General features: G+C 36.0%; 4 protein-coding genes across 4 annotated transcripts; 2 read left to right on the forward strand and 2 right to left on the reverse strand.

Moving 5' to 3' along the window:
• Positions 1–685: 685 nt before the first annotated feature.
• LOC147560290 (fe(II)/2-oxoglutarate-dependent dioxygenase 4-like) lies at positions 686–5431 on the reverse strand. Its single transcript, XM_086662471.1, has 4 exons — positions 5019–5431; positions 2214–2461; positions 1518–1839; positions 686–1248 (listed from the first exon to the last, which is right to left on the reverse strand). The coding sequence occupies exons 1-4, from the start codon at positions 5376–5378 to the stop codon at positions 985–987; spliced, it is 1194 nt and encodes a 397-aa protein (XP_086518597.1). The 5' UTR covers positions 5379–5431; the 3' UTR covers positions 686–984.
• A 3230-nt stretch (positions 5432–8661) lies between these two features.
• On the reverse strand, positions 8662–10924 carry LOC147560291 (cytochrome b6-f complex iron-sulfur subunit, chloroplastic-like). The gene is made up of 5 exons (XM_086662468.1): positions 10546–10924; positions 10209–10456; positions 9395–9512; positions 9060–9242; positions 8662–8932 (listed from the first exon to the last, which is right to left on the reverse strand). Exons 1-5 carry the CDS (start codon positions 10582–10584, stop codon positions 8831–8833), a joined length of 690 nt encoding a protein of 229 aa, XP_086518594.1. The 5' UTR covers positions 10585–10924; the 3' UTR covers positions 8662–8830.
• Positions 10925–13051: 2127 nt separating this feature from the next.
• On the forward strand, positions 13052–14362 carry LOC147560292 (uncharacterized). Its single transcript, XM_086659252.1, has one exon. It carries the CDS (start codon positions 13052–13054, stop codon positions 14360–14362), a length of 1311 nt encoding a protein of 436 aa, XP_086515378.1.
• Positions 14363–16850: 2488 nt separating this feature from the next.
• Positions 16851–18528, forward strand: LOC147560293 (putative cyclin-D6-1). The gene is made up of 6 exons (XM_086662472.1): positions 16851–17206; positions 17287–17367; positions 17489–17587; positions 17663–17867; positions 17954–18084; positions 18166–18528. Exons 1-6 carry the CDS (start codon positions 17033–17035, stop codon positions 18226–18228), a joined length of 753 nt encoding a protein of 250 aa, XP_086518598.1. The 5' UTR covers positions 16851–17032; the 3' UTR covers positions 18229–18528.
• Positions 18529–24699: the final 6171 nt, after the last annotated feature.

The raw sequence follows: 24699 nt of genomic DNA on the forward strand, positions 1-24699 counted from the left end.
ATATCAAGCGGGCCTTTGGAAGGCGACATCGGACTGGCCCGTCCGTGAAAAATGTTGAAGGTGACCCTTGGAGTCTGATAGGACATGGCATGACGGTTTGGCTAGGCTTACAAATATGCGATGACTATACAGGTCGTCCTGAATGGGTGACAATTGGTTCTAGCATCCAAACCTTGAGTCCTTGACCGACCGGAGCCTGGGTAGCCCGACCCACTTGATACGAGTAATTACCAGTTGATTTGGCATTTGGTATTTAATATATACCCTCATCTTTAATGGCTAAAATCACACGTATCAAACTTATCTCCTAAGATTGAGATTATGTCTCCAAACTTATCACTCATCTCCAAATGATGAGATCATACCTCCTAGACTGATCTTCAATGCTTAAGATTACAACTACCAAACTTACTTCCAATGATTGAGCTAATAGAAATGTCAGTGCCCATCGAACACGGGTTATATTGTTCGATGGGGACTAACATAAAACATTGCTCATTTAAAATTTGCTGTGGTACCCCAAAGCTTGCTTTGATCTGTCACTTATATGAAAGGGATTAAGAATGCTAAAGAACATAGTCTTTGAGGTCTCTTGTGCTGTTGTTCCAATAAAATAACATGGTGTGATCATCCATTCATGGCCATTGTTATATTTCATCTATTAGGAATTGAAAAGAAATGCATATGTTAACAAACGTTACATTATACATTTATTATAAGGATGAAATAGTAACTACTTCAGCCTATTACACACTAGGATAATCCCAAACATAAATCATTACATGTTTTATTCTTTTTTTTTTGTTGTTGCAAACATATTTTATTCATTACTTGTAAATTATACGAGATAAATCTTCAGAGTAAATTGAGTCGTCCAAGATTCCAACTCACTCTTTTTATTTCTATTTTATAGGAGCACATCTCTTTACATGACCATAAGTGGTATACATCATATGATGATGATGATGATGATGATGATGATGGCTAGGTCTCACTGCCTGACACGTGGATTTTAACCACATCTAATGAATGTTTTCCCCTTTTTGTGCTGAGTTGTTGAGTTTTCATGTAGTCTTTGTACATAATGGGCCTGTATATAGGAGGATTGTTCTCATCCAAAAGTGGGCCTGCAGGCTGGACAATGGTGGTTAATTCAGGCCCATGACCCGCTGCTATAGATATCCTTTTTCTCTGCTCATTCACCACAGCTCTGTGCTCCACACTCTTGTACTTCCCATTGCTCAAAATCTATTTTTATAAAAAATAGTTGAATTCAGTCTTATTTTATGTCTAAACTCAATTGATCGAACTAAAATTAAGACTAGTCAAACATCACCAGTTAGATGAGAAAATATTTTGAAATCTGATTCGAGTCAATTAGATATTGCACCTTACTTGAAATCTAGTTCAATGATATTTAAATATGATATTGTGCATGAAAAGAAAACTTGACTTGGCCATACCAGTCAGTCGAGTTTTCCTTCGACTTCTAAGTGAGTTTTAAGTTTGAGATTTACCTCTGAGTAATCGCCTAGGTTACACACGAATGAGCCCGGGACACCTGGGATTGGAATCCATTTGTCCTTGTAGTTTACTTGTAACCCGTCCACGTCATTCTGCATCAAAATTGTAAGACCATTGTTGTCTGAATGTCCAGCTATCCCTAAGGTTAGGTCTGGCTGTGGACATGGTGGGTAGTAGTTGCAAGCAAGAATTTGACATCCCTCACCAAGTGACTTCTCAATGTAATCCTTTTCAAGCCCCAATCCTTCTGAAATTGCACCCATTATCCTCATTGCTAATTTCCATACTTCTTCCGCATAATCTTTTGCTACATCCCTTCATCAATTTCCGACAAAGTTGTAGTAAATATTTAATCGTCTAAATTAATTGGTCGAGCCTTTCTTAACTATTCAATACCGAGAGATATATAGTGGTGTCAATTTGGATGGACCACCCTTACCCAATCCGTCTCTAGAGGGTCAGAGTTGGAGATATATTGTGGTGACAATACACAACTCTCTAAAAATATGAGAATGTACTGTTAGGTTAATCCCACATTGGTTGTGGAAGGGGCAGGGGGTGTGGTAATAAGTGTGGGAAAAGTCTTACCTCTTGAGCTAGTTTTTGGGGTGAGAGAGGCCCAAGACCACCCAACATGTACCGTTCCCAGAGACGAGACCATAATTGAAGGACTTGATTAGAGTATGTACCTGTAGTTAGGAGGACTGTTGGGCCAGAGATCAATACTGTTTTTAACTGGATGGCCCCAATGGCGCAAGTAATCTCTCCAATGAAGAATATGAGGTTGAGATGTGTTCAAACTGGTTCCATAACGAACTGGGTCCATGACATTGTCTGAAGCATACTTGAGCTTTTCTTCAGTTGGGAGAGAGAAGAACCCATCCACTGTTTTCATCATTTCCTCCATTAGAGATAATTCAACCCCATGGTTAACGATCTGTTAATCCATCAATCATTTGTTAGAGCAATTTGGTCATTAAATATGTTTAGGTTTACTAGGCTTTTGTTTTCTCGGTTACAACTGTTTTTTGTTTATGTCCGGTCATATCGTCGTTAAGTTAACATTAGGTTATATGTACTGTTATCTTCGTGATCCTGATCCATCACTTTGAATATTTTTGTGACCTATTGGAAAATATCCTTTCTCTCCAAGTGTAGTTTAAATTGTAGGTTAATTCAATTTTGCCCCTAAAAGGATGATCAATTCACCAAAATGACCCCTCAAAGACTTTGTCATTTCCTTAATATATGTTTTTTCTATTTTAGATTTCTGCATTGTCATTCTTTTGTCAGATTACGTATTTTCTCGAAAGAGGAATAGTACCAAAGAAGATTTGTCTCGACTTCTACCCCGTCTCTTCTTCCTCCACCATCCTTCATCTGTACCACCATAACTAATTCCGTCACCATTTCTTCATCAATTCATCTACATCTCTCTCATTTTTTTTGTTTTCCCTATTTTGTTTGTAAGAAATCAAACTTAATTCGGTCTGGTGGAAGCAAGACATCTGGACAGTTTCGCGTAGTTTGTGGAAGAAAACCCTAAAAGGAGATTTTGGTTTGGGATTTTCTTCCCCAAACCTAATTCGCTTTTCAGGGGAAATTTGTCTAACCAAATCGTCTAGGTTATGGAAGGAACCTAGATGATGGTGTAGATGAATATGATGTATGTGGAGATGAAGATGAGTTTTTCTCTCTTTACTATTGGTGACAAAATATATTCTCTAACAAAAAAAATAAATAAGCAGAGGGCCGGCCAATCTTGTATATAAATGCATCTTAGACAAAAAGAAAAAGAAAAATCAGGGTTTAAGAGACGATTGCTAGAGTTGGTCGGTCATCTTTGAGAGGTTAAAATAGAATTAACCTCTTAAATTTTCGTACAATGGTTTAAGTAACTATTTCAGGCAATCGGTCTAGATCACGTTAACTGGATTGAGAATTAAAGTTAACATTAACATTACATAATTTTTAGTTAGGGAATCGAAGTGTTACAATTTTGTGGCCAAATGGTGATGGGGTCACATTTGGGGTCCAATTTAAGAATTAATCCAAACATTGATTAGAGAAAAGAAATAAATTAAAATTTGGGAACAAGAAGATATAAAATTGGAGAGTATGGAAAAGACAAATGGTGAGAACCGTTATAAGACGATGCGGACCAACCTTCTGGGCTGCTAGTGATATTATTTGTTTTGACACATTTGAGCCTCACGGTTTTGAAAGGCTTCACTAGGGAAGGGTGCTTAACCTCTTAAGAGGAGCACCACACTCCGTCTCACCACCGTTGTGAGATTGTTACCACAACAAGAATTGATTTTTTTTTTAATAATTCTTTAAGGCCAACGCTTCGGGAAAAGCTATATAGTTTCCGGGGTGTGAAGTTTTGGGTGAAAACAAAAAAAAAAATTATTTTTTTATTTCCCCCAAACAACCAAATCCTTTTCAACTTCTTCTTCTTTTCTCCGGCGACTCCACCATCTCCGACGACTCCACCATCTCTGACGACTCCACCATCTCCAGCGACAAAGTTTTTTTTTTTTTCTTTTTATTCTCCTCTCCATCTCCGGCGAAGGGGAAGAGCCCCTTCGCCGGAGGTCTGGTTTCCAGACGAAACCAGACGAGTCTGGTTTGTTCAAACCAGATCTCGTCTTGTTGTTCAAACCAGACGAGCTCCGGCGAAGGGGCTCCTCCCCTTCGCCGGAGAGAAAGAGAAGAAAGAGAGAAGAAAAAGAGAAGAAAGGGAGAAGAGAGAGAAAGAGAAGAGAGGGAGAAGAGAGAGAGAAGAGAGAGAAAAAGAAGAGAAGATGGTGAAGTCGCCGGCAACATCCGGCCGACGACTTTTTCCGGCGACATTAAAGGAGTGTTTGGTTTAATTTTTTTTGTTTTTCACCGTCTTTCCCGGAAACTTTAATGCTTTCCCCAAAACAGTGGCCTTCTTTAATGGGAAGTTTTATAGAGGTATCCCACGAGTGCTATAGGCGCCTCCTTCCTTCACAAACTCCCTCTCAAATATGCCTTGAGGGAGGCTTCTATAACACTTACATGGACGCCTTTAAAACTACCATTGATTGTTAGTTAGGTGATTAAAATGGAGTTAGTCAAACTGTAAGAGCCAAGAGGAAGCCTGGTCATAAACTATGAGTCTTATATCCTTGGTAAGAACTAGAGGGCAAACAAGATTTAAACTCAAGATTGTGTTTGATAGTCTCCATTGAGGACATTGGAAATCATTAAAGTTGTGATAACTCGTAGTCAAGTTGGCAGTCATCTATTCCGTAACATGAAAGTCCTAGTTAGATCCCATATAATTGCAAATCCAGGATTATTGAACTTAGATATAAATATGTAATTTCGTTTAGGCTTTATGTTAGTAGTTTAGTTGGGTTTTAGGTTAGTAGTTTAGGTTAGTCGATATATAAAAAATGATTGAAGTTGCAAATCGGGGAATATTTTAATAAAATGAAAGGTAGAGGGTAAAAGTTAAAATATACCCTGAAGAATCCCCACTCAGCAAGAGCAGAGCTGATAGCTTGAACGGTCGAGATCCTTTGGTCATGAGTGGCCATTTCATCCAAACCAGCTAAATCAATGACAGGGATTGAAGGGTGATCAAGAGATAGTGATGGTGGAGCAATGGATGGTAGGACATAGTTGGAGGGTATAGAACGTAAATTAGAGAAAGTATCAACAAGATTCTTCACCCCTTTGCTATAATCAATGGGACTTGCTTCTGGTTCTTCTGCTTCATGTTTATTATCAGATAGAGGAGGTGTTACTAGTGATAGAATGGGTGAAGAAGAAGCCATGAATAATGAACCTCTCTTTCTCTCTCTCTCTCTAGTTGCATGCATGGAAGGGTGGGTGGGTAGCTTTTTAGTAGAACAGGCCAAACCTATAAATAACTGATTTTGTGGTGGCACGTTTTTTTTCCTTTGTTTTATGGTTAGGGGTGTCAACGGGTCGGTTCCGGTTCGGGTATCTCACTACCCAGAACCGGAACCTATTAAAAATTACAGTTCCGGATCCTAACGGTTCCGGGTCCGGTTCCATAATTTAAGGATCCAGAACCGGAACCTATAAAAATTGCGGGTACCCGTCGGGTATCAGATATTTATCGGTTCTTTTTAAGACTTCTTATTTAATCATTTTTAACACTAATTAGGAAGGTTATACTTCATTCAAAAACTCAGATATTTTTTGTAAAACCTATTTAATAAAAGATACATGAATAAGTTATTCAAATTTTATAACAAATCTCATTATAATATATTATAAGTTGCAATAGAATTTGTTATTGGATATAATTTGATTACCAATAAAGAATGTTATGTTAAGTGAGCAACTCAACGACACGATTAGAAAATATTTATCATACAATAAGTAATTAGGACCTTAAAATTTGTGACAAAAATCAACTAATTACGTATTAAAGTCGGGTATCGGGTACCCATCGGGTACCCGTCGGATATACCCAATAAGTATTGAAATCTTATCGGTTCCAATCGGGTAATACCCGTCGGGTATTAAATTCCTATCGGATATCAAAATAAGGATCCAGAACCGGCATAAACAGTTCCGGTTCCGGTTCGGTTCCGGGTAAATGGGTGCCCGTTGCCACCCCTATTTATGGTGGTGGCCGTTATTTATTATCATTTATGTTAGTGTCCTAAGCTAGTTTTCTTATAATTGAGCTCTCATTATGAATGTCATTATTTTTGTAGTTGCAAATCATAACATATGTGTCGGTGACCGGTACAAATAATTTATCCCACAAAAATATTTGTAGATATAGACAGGTTAGACTCATAAGTACACCATATCAAGTATCCGGGGCTACTTCAAAAATGAACGAAATCCTATATATTAAAACAGCTCAGTCGGTTATATGAGGCATAAGTTTCGACGTGAATGTTATTATTAATCGTTCTTTTCCACGGAGGGTTCTTCTTAGGGTGTGTTTGATATCTCCTATCCATGGAACTTTTATTTCCATGGAAATAGGTATTTCCACCGTTTAATACGTCATACGAAGTATAATTCCATGACTTTAATTCCTTAGGGAATCTATTTCCATGAAATAGTCAACTTTTAATTCCTTGCTCCTTCATCGGAATTAGTTTCCATGAAAAGTTAAAAATCAAAATAAAAATATTTTATCTCCATATATGTTCAAAATGACATTTTTACCCATAAAATTTAGCAAAATAAATTTTTACGTATACGTTGAGCAAATGACATTTTTGTCCTTACCAATTGACATGTTTACAAAGTTGTCAAAATGACATTTTGGTTTTATATAATCAAAATTACATTTTTACCCTTTTATAGTACATTTTACCCTTATGTTGTTAAATTCACATTTTTACCCTTGATGATATCAAAATGACATTAACCTTATGTGGCATGAATGACATTCTTACCTTTATCTTGTAAAAATGATATGTCCACACTTTTACATTAAAATGACAATTTTACTCCTTTATATTAGTAAAATTTCTTTTTTATCCATACGTTGTTATTTTGAAAACATAAGGGTAAAAGTGTAATTTCGACAGCATAAGGATGAAAATGTAATTTTGGCAACATAAAAGCAAAATTGTCATTTTGACTACATAAAGAGTAAATAAAAATTTTCTATTTTAAATGAAATTGAATTATTGCATAATATTAAAATTTTATATTTTAAATTAAATTTTGAGTCTTTAAATTTTAGTTTGAGTCTTTAAAGATCAATTTTATATTTGAGTCAAGATTATTTCTCTGTTGTCTATGATTCTCTCGTTACATCTCTTGCTTTGACACCATCACTCAGGAGTTAGGAATTAAGATCAATTTTATATTTGAGTCATGATGATTTATTGACATTAAGCCAAGATGATATATTGATTTGTTGAATGTTATTTTAATAAAACAGATAAAGTTGAGGAGAAACCCTAAGATAAAGAAGTAACTAAGAAAAGTAAAATCCTGTGTCCGTGGCAAAAACCAGCTAAAGGGTTTGCTGTTATAAACAGCCGATGCGATAATGGGGAAGTATTAGGGGCGGTTGAAGGAAGATCGACCCCCATTTCGACTGTTTATCATGAACTAAAGGCAGTGCATATGAGTTTGACCTTAGCGAAGAATTTAAATCTAAAACGTATCGTGTGTGCGTGGTAAAAACCAGCTAAAGGGTTTGCTGCTATAAACAACCGAGGCGATATGGGGAAGTATTAGGGGCGGTTGAAGGAAGATCAAACCCCATTTCGACTGTTTATCATGAACTAAAGGCAGTGCATATGGGTTTGACCTTAGCGAAGAATTTAAATCTAAAACGTATCATTGTCTTCATCGATGCTACCACGGTGCGTGACCTCGTTTATAAGCAAAAAACTTTCCAGAAAGTAGGTGTTTTGTTAACCGAAGTTAAGACATTACTTTAAGATTGAAAAGTTAATAAGAGAAGATCATTTTGAGTTGAGTGTTGGGTGATTTTGAGATATATTGAAGTGGTCTCAATTTTTTTTGTCACGGAGTGTATGAAATCTTTTTATTCAAATTTTGAAGATGCAAAACTTTGTGTTAGAACTTTAAAGGGTCCGTTTTAAATCTAAACCGTCCAAACTTATAGTTGAGATTAAAACGAAATTTATATTATTTTAAAATTAAAATTTTAAATATTAAGACTTTTAAAATTAAAACTTTAAATATTAAAACTTTAAATAATAAAACTTTTAAGATTAAAACTTTAAATTAATTAAAATGAAAATTATATCTACTTAAAAACTTTAAATAATTGTTGAGGTAGAGAGCGTTACTTGTTATTATATCTAATTTTACATAATTGAAATACTATAAATTCAAAAGCAATATCCCTCATTAGCTCATGTTGTAGTCAAACTACATCTTGAAGGTAGAGGGAGAAATGAAAAAAGAGAGAGAAGTGAATTCGTAGAGAGAGAAATGAAAGTAGCGGGACGGGTGTGTTTTGCCCTATCAGGTTGCAAGTGCTCATATTCACTCCTAGACTCAGGTGCCTATGGGCTGGTTCAAACCCACTCGCTATTTTCCCACCTCTATGGTTAGCCATATGGGTTGGATTTTATCACTTAGCAATATTAGGCTAAGGTGAAAGTTTGCCCATTTCAAGCATCATAAATAAATGAAATATTTTTATATATAAAGTTGAAGAACATGAATATTATCAAGCTCAATTTGAGTTCTCATTACAGTTTACAAGCCCTTGACTTTACAAAGCAAAAAAAACTGCAAAATTAGTACCCTTTGAAAGCAAATAACTTGACTTAGTCAAACACAGTGATGTTCAAGACCACCATGGAGCATCCCCTGTTCTGAAATCTGTCTCAACCCATGGAACAAACAGTACTTTCCCATCGCTAATGTCCGCATGTGCTAACGCTAACGACTGCAATAATAGAAGCCCAAGCCCAAAATAAAAAATCATACGTAATCGGTGAAAGAAATAATGAACTTATAACTTTATATCTCAATCTTGGAAAAAGAAAAGGATCATAGACATTTGAGTTCCTTACCAAAGGTGCAGGTCCTCTAACAACTCTGCCTTGATTATTGTATTGGGATCCATGGCAAGGGCAGATAAATTTTTTCTCGTTTGCGTTCCATGGCACGACACAACCAAGATGGGTACACACAGCATTGATACCGTAAGTCGCGAGAGTTTTGTCGTTCTCAACGACAAGGTAAGTTGGGTCTCCCTGAAACATGTGAAACGAGTTAGTATATAGTCGTTTTGGTTTGAAAGGTTAATTAGATTAGACATTTTCCATCTTTATTAGGAATTGTGCTTGAGGTACATTGTTTAAGAACTTACAAGTAAATCTTAAGAAGGAACTATTTTGTAGTATACCTTGAGTCCTTGGGTGAGGGTTCGGTCCCCGGGTCCATGTTTCTTGAGCCACTCTTCTGCGATAACATCGTTACCTAAAGCGTCCTTCGCTACTATTCCACCACCAGCACCTCCTGATCTATTGGGTATTCAAGTAAGAATCAATAAGCGAAGAATTAGTCAAAGTAGCTCTAGGAATCCAAATCAAAACTTCATTAAGGCAATGTTACAAGGGTGACCCAGTGAGCTCTAACCGACATATCCTAATTAAGACAAATTAAGGTGTTTGAAAACATGGAAATTCTATAAGCACTTCGCATTTGCCTACAGGCCCCTCAAGCGTCTTTGGCTTTCGGAAGGCATTTTCGATGACCATGGGGCACCCACACTCACTTCATAGGGGAGCTTAGGCTCCATTCCAATGAGCAGATTATGGAGCCTAAATACACTCTAGGATGCCTATAACCAAATTAGAGTACTTATACAATTATTGATTTTATAGGCGAATGCTCAAATAATGAGGCGAAATCTTCATACGCTTTATACGGAATGAATAATCAGTTTGTGAAACTAACTAAATCACCAAATAGACGAAAACCTAAAGTGCAACAACAAAACGAGTAACCACTTTGTTAGGACAACCGACAACCCCACGTTGGTTGAGGGAGGGTCAGATGACAATCTGACGGAAAGCCTCATCTCTTTAGCTAAACTTTTGGGTGAGAAAGACTCTAAACTCCCCAACACTGGTATCAGAGCTTAGGGTAAAAAAAAAAAGTCTTACCCGAGTAGTTTATCGAAACCCGAACACAACAATAAGAAGAAGAAGACTCACCCAGGTGGAGCAAAGAAGGTAGCATAAGGGACCAACATCCCAGCAGTAGGAAGACCAAGAGCACCCAAAAGAAGCAAATTCATGAGCTCTCTTTTACTCATATCAGGTACCCTATCAGAAGCAATGCTGCCAGCTTGACATTTTATTATTTTCATATTCTTCTCTCTACCCACAACTTGACCAGTTCTTGTTGCCTTCACAACAACTAATTGAGAAGGAGAAAATATCCCATTCTTACTAGAACAAAGCTTAACAACCAAAAACACCCAAATTTCAATCCCAAGAACTAAGTAAAAAAATAAGCCATTATTGAGAATAATTGAGTTCTTTGATTTACCTGAGAAGTGGTTGCAGGAGATAGAGTAGAAGAAGCCATTGTAGTAGATTGTTAGAAGTGAAATTGGGTTCTTTGATTTTGAAGAAATATATGAGATTGTATGAACAAGAGAGAAAGAAGGATAAGATAATATTTTGGTGGACTGTGTGCTAGCCACACTTAGGTCCACATATTAGAAATTTTTTTAGACAATTATGTCTTTGTATTTTTATTTTCATATGGTTTATTGTTAGTGGCTCACAACTAATTGTATCATCTGCACGCACGAATATCGTGTCGAACTATTATGGGATCTGGAAGTGTGTATCAACCCAGTACTTGGGTTACTGGATCTGAGCTAGGGAGGTGGGATATGAGACATTGAGACGTAGATACGTGCAAATTCAAGATTTATCGAACTTTGGTATAAATAAGTAATTAAATGGACTTTGGGCCAGTAGTTTACTTCGGCTTTAGGCTCAGTGGCACCATGAGCATACTATATTTATCAAAAAAAAGTTTACATGCACACCCAATTCGGCTATAGGCACGTGAGCGTACTAGACTTGGGCTCATTGGCACCCAAGTGAGATGGACGCCCATTACATCCTGTCGAGCCCATTATGTTATGAAGTTCAGATTTCAGGGTCTAATGCCTATACAGTACTGAGGTGCCTATAATTTCCAACTCAAAGAAATCATGTGAGCACCCCCAAATTGCTAAATGAGTAAATGGAACCCTCACATTCTTTAGCAATTCTCTTATTAGTAAGCTACATAAAGTTGAGCCCTGAAACACCCATAGTTGAAAGTTGGACATCTTGAATCATTAAAAATATAAGCAAATAAGCCAAGCTTTTTACGCATATCAACCGTAAAAGCTTGAAAACAAGTAAAAAAAAATGAAGAGGTAAGATCAACTCTAGATTGTTGATAATAAAACATATGGATCTTTTTAATAGAGAGACCAATTAAGGTTCCAAATTCTAGGGTTAGGAAAAGGGACTAAAATAGTGGTGACCACCAATGACATCTGGTCATAGCAGCAGCAGAATTGTATAGAAGCCAGTAATCACATGGCTGAGTGAGAGAGAGAGAAGTGGTATTTAATTTGTTGCCCCATGCATGTTAAGAAGCCTGGCTCAAAAGCTGATAGCTTTTTCAGCCAAAATCAACATGTCTCTCTCTCTCTCTTTCCCTCCCAAGTCCCACCCTCTCTCTCCACATACACTAACAACTAGCACGCCTTGGCAAAAGAACAAAAGAAAAGGGTATTCATTTGATACAAAGCTAAATACTAGGACCACATGCATATGGTGTTTATATATATACATATATATATGTCCATGTGAGTTGTGGAAGAAAGGAAAAGCAAAAGATTTTTTAGGCTTTCTCATACAAAAAAATGAAAAAGAGAAACAGACTATCAATCAGGCCTTTGACTGAGAAGAAGAAGAATCAAAAGAATACTAGTAACTTACTTGAAATAGTAAAATAATTGTTTACTTTCTACTGTCTTTCTTAGGTATTAAATTAAAATTTCATAAGAAAGTTAATTGGGTGTGTTTTGTATGACTTGGCCCACCCACATCTTTAACTCATATTAAATTGTGACCCGAGGTCTCAATCGACTTGGTCGTAGTAGGAAAATGAACCCTTCTCCTATTTGAATCCCGACCGTCTGACGTGTCAGGCATGGATCTAGAGACAGAAAATTAAAAATTGTCTCTCTCTAAATCTAAGCCAGACATTTCGGTTGGCGGGAATTCAGCCAGACGAAATGTCAGGCACTCGGGCATAGCATCACTGTTGCTCATAATATTCTTTTCAGACTTGTGCATCATCTATAGACTTGACTTAGAGTTGATTTTTGAGTTTATTTAAATTAGATATAGGATAAATCTTAATTGTTTTTGGTAAGGCTAATTTACAGAATTTAGAAGCAGTTATTCAAATAATGGAACATTACTCCTCCTTCTCGGGACAACAGGTAAACTTTTCCAAATCCTCAATTTACTTTAGCAAAGGTGTGCCCTCTATCATCAAAGATTCCTTCATCAATAGGCTTAGAGCGCCCCTCATGTCAGATATGGAGAAATACTTGGGAGCCCTCGTACTCAAAAAAGATAATAGAATCCAAAGTTATAATTGGCTCATAGATAAGTTCAACAACACATTAGCTGGTTGGAAACATAAATTCACAACTCAGGCAGGAAGGACTGTTCTCATTAAGTCCATCTTAGCATCTTTTTGCACATACACATGTAGTTTTCAACTTTTCCCTAAACATGTTGTCAATCAACTGGAGAAAATAGAACGATGTTTTTGGTGGGGACATAACACTAATGAAAAAAAACTGCATTTCATCAACTGGGATATAATTTCGTCACCTAAGCACAATGGTGGGTTAGGAATCAGATTAATTCAAGAGGTCAATTTGTCCCTAATAGCCACTATGACATGGAGATTTCTCACTAGACCTAATGAGGTCTGGGTTAAGCTTTTGAGTTCGAAATATCTTAAAAACATGGACTTTTGGTCATATGAGATCCCACAAGGTACTTCCCCTTTTTGGCAAGCTATGATTCAAACTAAACAGTATATTCAACATAATATTATTTGGAATATCAGTACTGGAACTCAAGTCAACATTAGAACAGACCCTTGGCTGCTAGAAATCCAAGGGCATAAGCCAACTTATTTAGCTAATCTGCCTGATCATGTTTCTCTAGTGTCTGATTTAATGAAGCAGGGAGAAAAAACTGGGAACATAGACAATATTAAGGAGTGGTTCAATGAAACAGAAGCACAAGCAATCATCAACACTACCATTAACCAAGTAAACAATCAAGATGCTCTCATTTGGAAACCTAAGGAGTCGGGTAAATTTTCGGCCAAATCCTTTTATGCACAAATTAAAGAATTGCCCATAAGATCACAAGAAGCCTATGAATTCCCATGGAAAGAGTTCTGGAAACAGAAACATATGCAACCCAAAATTCAAATGTTCATATGGAGGCTGGTAAATGAAGGTTTGGCAACTCTTAGTAATATTCATAAAAGAATACCGGAAAAATCAAATATCTGTAGATTATGTAACTTGGGTGTGGAAGAGACGACTTACCATCTATTCGGGGCTTGTCCTCTTTACCAAAACCTAATCATGATTGCTGGTTTGGAAGATCTACAGTATGTAAAAACGAATCCATATAAATGCCTATCAAACATTCTTTCACAAAAAGAACAGGGAAATAGGGTTTGGTTTACATACTCATACCTTCTATGGTATTGGTGGAAGACAAGGAATGAGGCTTATTTCCAGATGAAAGATCCGGACCTACGTCGATGTTGGTGGTTGATTCAACAAGAACTAAGGTATGTTCCTGATTTTGCTTTGACTAACAATGATTTTAATCTCTTACAGACCACTCAATGGTTTCCACCACCACCGGGTTTCATCAAGATCAACTGTGACGGATCCTTTAGAGAATCAGCTTCCTCTTGTGCAGCAGTAGCAAGGGATTCAGAGGGCAACATAAAAGGAACGAGATCCAAAAGAATAAATTCGAGTTCTCCATTACAAAGTGAGATAGAGGCGGTGGAGTTGGGGATGAACCTAGCTGAGGAGCTGCGGCTCTCGTTATATACCATCGAGACGGATTCTAGGGTTTTACAAGAACTCATCTCAGCCTTTGATCCAGTTGTTCCCTGGAGATTACAGAACCAAATCCATTGGCTCAGACTATGGTTTCAAACGAACCGGATTGAGATTACTCACTGTAATCGGTTCCAGAATTCGGCGGCCCATGAGTTAGCGGCCCTTGTCCTAGACAATTAATTGTGCTTAGTCCTTCAGTTGTTAAATTAGTTTACAAGTAGTCCTGATTTGCTTTGGGTTTGGTACTATTTGTAACAACATTATTGTATAAGGTTATCTTCAAAAAAAAAAAATAAAAATAAGTCATATTGGGAGGACTCAAATTTAGAGACAACAAAAAACAAAGAGAAAACCCTATGATTTGGTGGCTTGATAATAACATATCACTAGTAATGTTTTTTCATGCTTCCGAGTGACTTGTGACCTTTCCATTTTCTTCCTCATTTAAAAGCAGATCTAGTGGACTCTAGTTCATGATTCGATTGCTTAATTAAGCTATAAAAAGGTTTAACCAATTAACACTTTATTACCTAGAAATAGGAATTTCTCATTAAAAACAAACGTGTATATATATATGTTCATTTGTCTCTAGTAATGACTTTGATAATCATGACATAGGGGGGGGTAGTCAAGCAAGACTTTCGCGGACTCTTGAGAGTCCGCGAAAGTCTGAGGCATTCAAATCCAGACATTTGAGAGTCCGCGAAAGTCTGAGGCATTCAAATCCAGACATTTGAGAGTCCACGAAAGTCCGAGGCATTCAAATCCAGACATTTGAGAGTCTATGAAAGTCCGAGGCATTCGATTGTAGACAAAATATGTCCCAGACTTTGGTGGACTTCATAGTTTGATGAATTTGTGAAGGATTTGGGACAAATTTGGAAGCCAAAATGTCTTTCAAAAAACAAGAGACATTTGAAGTCCATCATGTGATCAAACAACAATAATAATATTAAAATAATAAATGTCTACCAAATGTCCATCAATGTCCACAAATATTCACAGATGTTTACGAAAGTCGAAAAATATATTTTTGAAATGTTAGTATAAATATATTATTTCATGTGATTAAACAATAATAATAATATTAAAATAATAAATGTCTACCAAATGTCCATCAATGTCCACAAATATTCACAGATGTCTACGAAAGTCGAAAAATATATTTTTGAAATGTTAGTATAAACATATTATTTCATGTGATTAAACAATAATAATAATATTAAAATAGTAAATGTCTACCAAATGTCCATCAATGTCCACAATATTTACAAATGTCTACGAAAGTCGAAAAATATATTTTTGAAATGTTAGTATAAATATATTATTTCATGTAATTAAAAAATAATAATAATATTAAAATAATAAATATCTACCAAATGTCCATCAATGTCCACAAATATTCACAGATGTTTACGAAAGTCGAAAAATATATTTTTGAAATGTTAGTATTAATATATTATTTCATGTGATTAAATAATAATAATAATATTAAAATAATAAATGTCTACCAAATGTCCATCAATGTCCACAAATATTCACAGATGTCTACAAAAGTCGAAAAATATATTTTTGATTAGCACAAATATAATATGCATTACACATTTTGTCAATGGACTCAAGATCTTAAAATGTCCCCAGGACATTTTGTCTATGGATCAAATGTCTTGAAATGTCTATAAAGACATTTTGTCTACAAACTCTCAATGTCTTGAAAATGTCTATGAACACATGTTGTCTATAATAACTCATCCGAAATGTCTTGAAATGTCTACGGGACATTTTGTCTATGAAAGTCTGTGAAAGTCCCGCTCCACTACCCCCCCCATAGACTATGGAAAAAGGCAGATGACTGGTTCATAAATAAGACTCAGTTCGTTCGAATAAAAACTAATGTCTGAAGAAGGGACCAGCGAAATAATTCACATTGTTTGAGGAAGGAGTCAGTGGGGAACTTTTTCTATTTTTAATTTTTTTAAAAAGTAATATACATATCTGACTCGAACACGAGACCTGTTAGGAGGCAAAAACGTCAAATTTTTCTATATTTGTGGACCACTCCATCACTTAATTTTCCCCATGGACCAAAAGCCAATTTGGTGGCCCAAAGTGGATCTTTCCCCACAATTTATTATTAGTACATTTGGAAATTTAATTATTTTCATATATATAATCCTGTACTTGTATACTCAAAATCCTGAACCCCCCGGTTAAGAAACACTTAACCAATTTTAATGGAAAAAAGTTGTGGTGGTTAATACAACACCTGCAAATATGGACACTTTCTGAAGTAACATTATCTTTCTTGCATCTGTCGAAAAATTATATATATTTACGTTTTAACAACAGTATTTCCAAGTGTTTGATAATTTTCTAGCTCTAGTAACTCCACACAAACAGTAAATACTTAATTGATGTCAGAATAGTCCCACGTTGCAAAGAACTAAAGACGAGTAAATGCAACTAACTTAGTCAAATCATTAATTAACAATGAAGGGATCATTGGGACATTTTGAGGTTAAATAGGGGAGCATATGAGAAAATGGTAATAAATTAGGGGCCATATGCTAAATAACCTCATAATAAATAAAATTATAATAAAACACCACGTGGAGGAACACCAATCGTTCTAGCTTTAAAAGTTTGACTTTTACCAAATCGTACGAACAAAACTAAAACCTGGCAGAAAATCTTTTCCTGAGACACCTCTCTGTGTCCAATAGATAAGAAGACTCTGTTTAGACTCATTCACTTTCTCTCTCTAGAATTCCTCCCTTCTATTAACTCATCAGCAACTTCACTCACTCACAGTCTCACTCTAAGTTAGAGAGAGAGAGAGAGAGAGAGAAAATGGAGTTTGATCTTGAGAATCATTCATTATCATCATCATCATCTTCTGATTTGATTGAATCTCTCTTCACTTCTGAAACGAATCACATTCCTTCTCAAAACTACATCAACATCTTGAAAACTACTGATTTTCGTAATTCCATTCGACTTCAAGCGATCTCCTTGATTCTTCAGGTAAAAACTGACTAAATTTGTTTTTTGATTCATGTCGAAGAATCTGAAATCTGATCGTTTTGATTTCTTTTTTATTACAGTTTACTAAAAAGTTCGATCCGATCACTTCGTATTTAGCTGTTAACTATCTCGATCGATTCATCTCCATGAAAGAAATGAAGGTAAAATTAAGCTTAAATCTTCATTTTCTTCAAAATTTCAGATCGATTTTTCTGTGATTTCAGTTTGTTGTAGTTTGGAAATGATGATTGAATTCAAGATCTAAGAAATTTGAAATTTCAGCATCAAGATAAGCCGTGGTTCGTGAGACTTATTTCAGTTTCGTGCATTTCTTTAGCTTTAAAAATGAAGAAGATTGAGTTCTCTCTAGTTGATTTACAGGTACGGATTTTGAATTTTTTTTTCAAATTTGATGAACCGATTAGAAATCTGATTTTGAATTTGAATAAGAAACAGGGAGAAGTAGATGGATATGCTTTTGATTCAGAAACAATTCAACGAACAGAGTTATTGATTCTTGGAGATCTAAACTGGAGAATGCGATCTATAACTCCTTTCTCTTTCTTCAGTTTCTTCATTTCTTTTTTCAAACTCAAAGATCTCTCACTTCAAAAATCTCTCAGATCTAAAGCTACTGAAATCATCATCAAATCTCTTCCCGGTAAAACTAAACCCTAAAACTAAACTTGATATCTTATTATTGATTCATAATTTCATATTAATTCCCTTTGTTATTTGTTGTTACAGAAATCAGTCTTTTAGAGTTCAAATCTTCAATCATTGCAGCATCAGCACTTTTATCAGCTTGTGAAGAGTTATTTCCATTAGAATTCCTCTGTTTTCAAACAGAGATTTCTTCTTGTTCATATGTTAATAATGTAAGAGAATTAACAAATCATCAATTTCTAATTAGTTAATTTCTGTGGAAGTCATTAATGGTTCATGATGATATTTTACAGGATAAGCTTTTGAATTGCTGCAATTTGATGAAGAACATTGTGAAAGAAAGCTCGGCTAATTAGTAGTCAAACAAAGGACTACTACAGATTCCTCTTTCTCTCTCTAAAATTCTCTCTCTAGAATCTGTTTCAGTAGGAAGAGGAGATATGGAAGGGTGTTGTAACTAAAGACAAAGTTTGTGAGTACCACCTGGTTTTTGGTTCTCTAGGGTTTAAGCAGAGAGAGTAGTACTACTAGTACTGGTGAAGGTTTAAATGAAAAAGAAGAGCCAGACAAATAAGGCAGAGAGTATTCTGAAGGAGTTAATTAGTACTATGTATATCCATGCATTTAGAAGAAGAAAAAATGTTTAGGTGATTCAATACTCTTATGTCAACTTGGACCGCTTCTTCTATTATCTTTTACTAATTTTCTTTCACCACTAGACAAGTAGATGTATTAATTAATCTAACCCAAGAACCGGCTACTGGATCTAGATCGTCCGAGTCTGATGGAGAATTAATCGAGTTTGAAGCTTGACATGTCCATATTCTACCCGGCCCATTAGAATTCTATGAGCAGGCTTGGGCACCATTGAAAAAACACAAACTCGTGTCCTAGTCCTAGTCCAGTCCTGCAAATTGGGATCGGCATAGAAGTCCCACGATGAAAAAGGAACCCCGATATAATTTGGTTTAGAACCCTAGACCAATTGGTAGGGACATGGAACATCTCAAGCACCAAGTTAGGGACTTGGCGCGGAGGGGCCATGGGCAGATGGGCTCATGGGGAATTATGGGACATGGAGCATCGCAGGGATATCCCAAGCACCGGATCTTGATGGCTTCAACTGAAGTTGCTATAAGTTTGTACTGTATAAAGTGCGTTCAATCTCTAAGTCCAAAGATAACTATCGGATGTTTATGTTCCTTCCATATTTAGTTATGATTAATATCCTAACAAAGGTGATGGAATGCTCAGGCCGGCCACGTCAAATTTTAGTGTGGATATTTGGGTGTCCTAACACTCTTCATATCGTAAGGACATAGTTTGTAATGTTTTCTTATTTTTGTTTATTCATTTTTTCTTCATTGTAAGTCGTAAAATAAAGAATTAGAAAAGAAAGCCTAAAACTTCACAAGCTGGATATGCTGGAAAAACAAACATTGAGGCGCCTATAAAGGAAAATTTATGGAGTAGAAAATGATGAAAGTTTGCTAGACCCTTTATGGACCTTTTAGTTAGGCTATGTGGCAACGAAATGAGAGGAGCACCCACATCACTCACTAGAGCGTGCCAGCGTGGTCAGGTAAATAGGCCTTTGGTCAAGTGGTTACATCCCTTCTTGTGTCGTACTAGCAGTCATGGTTTCAGTCTTGGTACTGAGTGGTTTATCTCCAAGATTTATCCCTTGTAAATATATGCACCAAATAAAGAGTGTAAATGAGCTTCAAAAGGAACATAACCAGGCTAAAATTTTACCAAGTCAGAACTCCAACGTGAAAATCGTTTGGAGGTGCCTATAACTAAATCAGATATGTCTACTAAATTTCCCTTAAAAGGGTCCGTTTGATACGTGGGAAAACCTCGGGTAAGAAAATCAACATTTTCTGATGGGAAAGAGGTTTTTAAGTATTTGATAGGGTTGTAGTAAAATGGTAGGTGTCTTTAAAAAATCGTTGACACTTTTGTGACCAATTCATTTGGGGTGCCTCTAAAGTTCGTGATGTTCTTACACCTTAATCTGGAAGCAATCTTAACCTCATGTTCTTCAAAATTTTCTTTTATATGTGAATTAAGTAATCTTACCTTCATCTTCTTTTGGTATGAGGTATAATCTTCCACCCAGAGGTCAAGGGTTCGAGGCACACGCTGAACAATTCAAAAAAAAACTTCGTCTTCTACAAAATTTTCTGTAAATTTTAGAGATTCTCCCAATTTCAAATTAGGGTTTCAATTTTTTCCCCAATTTCATATTAGGGTCCATACATGGAAGCAATCCTAACCTGGATTTCATGATGATGAAAATTCTGGATTTCATATTCATACATGGATGCAATCCCAGTTGATATTTATGTTTGATGATGAGGACGATCAACCCTAGAGGTCGATTAATCGGTCAAGTTGTAGAGAAATTGAAAGAGTAAGAGAGAGAGAGAGAGAGAGAGAGAGAGAGAAAAAGCCTGATCCAAGTTGCAGGAGAGAGAGAGAGAGAGAAAAAAGCCTGATCCAAGTTGCAGGAGAGAGAGAGAGAGAGAGAGAGAGAGAGAGAGATTGAGTTATAGATAGAGAGAACGAGAGGAAGAAGAGAGTCGGGAAAGATGGAAAGAAGGAGAGGAAGAGATAGTCAGACCATGGGAATTTGATTGTAAAATATTAAGAGTTCTTTTCCCACTTCTTTTTACAATGGAAATCGACTTTCCCACGTTTTTTGACCAACCATACAGTGAAAAATCGATTTTTCCAACCTATTTTCACACGTATCAAACAGACCCTGAAATTTGTAAGAAGCTGTAACTAGTGTTTTTTTTGGCCAGCGCTTTGGGGAAAGCTAAATAGTTTCCGGGGTGTGAAGTTTTGGGTGGAAACAAAAAAAAATTTGATTTTTTTATTTCCCCCAAACAACCAAATCCTTTTCAGCTTCTTCTTCCTTTCTCCGGCGACTCCATCATCTCCGACGACTACACCATTTCCGGCGAATTTTTTTTTTTCTCCATCTCCGGCGAAGGGGAGGAGCTCCTTCGCCGGAGGCCTGGTTTGTTCTTCAAACCAGATCCCGTCTGGTTTGAAGAACAAACCAGACGAGATCTGGTTTGTTTCTTCAAACCAGATCCCGTCTGGTTTGAAGAAACAAACCAGACGAGATCTGGTTTGTTTCTTCAAACCAGATCCCGTCTGGTTTGAAGAAACAAACCAGACGAGATCTGGTTTGTTTCTTCAAACCAGATCCCGTCTGGTTTGAAGAAACGAACCAGACGAGCTCCGGCGAAGGGGATCCTCCCCTTCGCCGGAAACATTGAGAAGAAAGAGAGGGAGAAGAGAAAGAGAAAGAGAAGAAAGAGAAAGAGAAAGAGAAGAGAGAGAAGATGATTAAGTCGCCGGCCGGATGTTGCCGGCGACTTTTTCCGGCGACATTAAAGGGGTGTTTGGTTAAACTTTTTTTTGTTTTCCACCGTCTTCCCCGAAAACTTTAATGCTTTCCCCAAAACAGTGGCCTTTTTTTTTTGTTCAAAAAGCTATACCAGTGGTTGGGTTTAGAGATTGTGGTGATGCATCCATCTTTTAGCGCGGGGACGGAATCAAGGAAACAGTAATTCAGGAGGATGTCGTCCAAACTTTTGGATTCTATTGGGAGTTTGGGACGAAAACTATTGAGGGAGCCATTAATTGAAATTCTCCCTCATCTTTCTTTTTGGAAAAGACATTTTTTTTTCTTTTTTCTTTTTTTGTTGAAAGATTTTTTTTCTCTAAATGACTAAACGTGAAGATGGTTGAAATGTCGCATTGTTTAACTTTGTTAGGTCACAGTGGGATGGTTGCTTACAAAAAACATAAAGTAATGCGTTAAAATAGGCTGCTGGGGACTGGAACGGTACATAAACTTTACCAAATGAGGTGACCAAGAAATATCGGCTGAATTGCGAACGAAAATATAGGCTAGAAACCATAGAAGACTAGAGACAAAAATGAAACAACAAAAATAGAAATAAAACAAACGGGAAAAAATAATCAAGCCAAAATCAAAGATAAAGAACTATAAAATTCCAAGCTTGAAATTGACGTTAAAATTTGTCCTAGTTTGAGCTAGCCAGATTTCTTCAGTATTCAAATACAAGTTGATTCATGTCACAGATCTTCCCCGACGTACTCTCAAACGCAATCATATACTAGGAATAATTTATTTGGTCTAAACGTAAGAATGACAATATTTTACATGGATTTCAAAGACAACCCACCTGATCGGTGGGCAATTGTCTATGGTGTACATCTTAGTTTGGAATAAAACTATATTTTTTGAGAGAGCGGAATATGATTTATTAATTTTATATTTCTAATGGTTTTTAAGTGGTGGTACATAATGATGTCCAAGTTTTCTAGTCAATTTTTGTATGTTAAATAGTGTCTTTAAATCTTTTTTCCGTGTAACAATTTAATCTATTGATAACTTGAGATAAATTTTTCGGCGAAATTAGAATAAAAGAAAACTTTATTTTTTGATACCCATATTAAATTAAACACTGTTGAGTGAACTCAATTTTCAGATCATTTTCATTCAAAATGGAAAAATTGTGCTTTGCAAGTGCTTTCTAAAGTAAATGCTTAATACCTAGAAGTCCCAATCAAATCACATAATGGGGTCTCTTTATAACTAGCAACACACCTTGTTAATTTCATGTCTCACGCGTTGTTTTCTCATAATGAGTTGTGTTTGTTTTCTCCTTTGATTTTCTTCTAAAAACAGACAAAAAGAAATGACTACTCGGTTTTCCATGACCTTGATGACCATAAATTCCATGGGTAGGTGACCCTATCTTTAGGTGGCAAATATGGTTTGAAACGCAGGTTCTAGTTCTTAATTCACTACATACCTCCCCAAAATGTAAATTAATTTGATCTAATCTTAACAATCCGATCACAACAAAAAAAATGTTAAAGTTTTACTCGCAATCATACTTAATGTATCAATGATGTATATGTTACTTTAGTGATTAAAAATTATTCGTCGAGATTAGCTTAATCGTTTTGGTCTGTTGTACAGAAAAAATATGCCATTTTTATGCAAATTTTTTTTTATACCATTTTATGTATTGTATAAACATATAGGACAAAACACAGAGGATGATTTGAATCTCAAATCATTTATACATAAATTACAGTCTTAATATGTCATCCATGGTACTACATTTTCTTTTGACATTTAGCTTAAATCTGCCTGAAAGACCATGTGTTTGTGTTTCTCAATGGAGCTCAAAAGAACCGCCTTAGGTATTTGATACGAGTCAGCCTAGACAAGTGATTAGGATTGTTGTATTAGATAGAGTTAATTAGAGTTTCATATTTCTAAAACTTCTCCTATGTAAACCTATATAAAGAGATCCATACATAATGTAATATACAAGTTGTAGTGTTAATAAACCAAGGTATTTACCTATCTCTTTCTCTCTCTCTCTCTCTCTCTCACACGATCAACAACACACCATCATCATCTCGATTTTCACTCGAGTTCATCATCAACCACTCTCGGTTATAACCGAGAGCCTCATCCTTCACTCTCGGTTATATCCGAGAAGCTATACCATCACTCTCGGCTTCACCCGAGAGTTGTTAATCAACCTCTCGGTTGTTATACCCGAGAGCAACATCTCACTTCCTCTCGGTTCTCAACCGTGTCACCAACTTACTTCACCTCCACTCGGTTATACCCGAGTGTGTTCATCATTCAAAGTTCTAACCCTTTTCACAGAAAGTATGTGGTTACAAAGATGCCTCAATTTGTAAAGTAAATTTTGGTTACAAGTCAATTAGTCAACATAAAGTCCATAGACTTTACGATAGTAGGGTTCAAAAAATAATAATGATAACTTTTTGTCCTTCATTGTTATCTTTCTGGGTCCATTATATCTTCCTGCCCGTCCATCGGACAAAACATTAAAATACTTAACTTAAATAGTCGTAGTAGCTTACAGATTCGAACGGGCAGTTTATCCCGGGCAGCACCTCAAGGACTGTTATATAAATACAACGTATTTAGTTCCCCTTATTTGAAAAATAGAACGAAACGAAGCAACTCCATTGCCAGCTCTTCTGAATCATCACCACCACCAAAAAGAGAAAAACTTTCTAAATCCTTTCATGGAAACTTTTCAATTTTTTATGTCTTTCTAAACCCTCTTTGTCTCTCTCCATCTCTATAAATTCGAGAGAGAGAAACACCCAAAACAGATGAAACCCACTGGGAAGAAGAAGAAATTCTTATTGTCCTGTTTTCAACCCATTAAAGTTACTATGGAAAACAGAGCACCAGTTGAAAACAGAGAATCAGGGTCTAACTTGAACAAGATTTATCCTTATGATGCTTTGTTTTTGAAATTCAACAAGTTTTCTTCTGATAAAGAAGAAAAAAATTGTAGTAGTAATATGAAAATTGTTCGTCGGGTTCTGAAGAACATAGCTAAAGTTGCTTTCTTTGATACTAATTCTCTGGTAAGTTTTCAAAGTTTTTGACATCAAAATCTGATTTTTTTTACTGTATTCTTTGATTATATCAGTATTAATTAGTGGGTTTTGTTTGCTTTTGATTATGATTTTGACAGTGTAAAAAGGGTCGAAATGGGAAAGTTATTCAAGATCCATGGAACTCAGATAGTATTAATTCAACAAAAGATGAGAAAATTTCTGTTAAAACAATGGAGAAATGGAATCGAAAACAAATTGAAGAAGATAGGTGGAAGAAGATCAAAAAAACTATTTCAAGTTCAGATTTTTCTTCATCTACTAATTTGACTTCTTCATCATCTTTTTCATCTTCATCTTCATCTTCCTGTTCTTCATCT

The sequence above is a fragment of the Eschscholzia californica genome, unplaced genomic scaffold (genome assembly GCF_041429995.1).
Source record: "Eschscholzia californica isolate CP2 unplaced genomic scaffold, dmEscCali1.0.p SCAF_2, whole genome shotgun sequence".
Taxonomy (NCBI): Eukaryota; Viridiplantae; Streptophyta; class Magnoliopsida; order Ranunculales; family Papaveraceae; genus Eschscholzia; species Eschscholzia californica.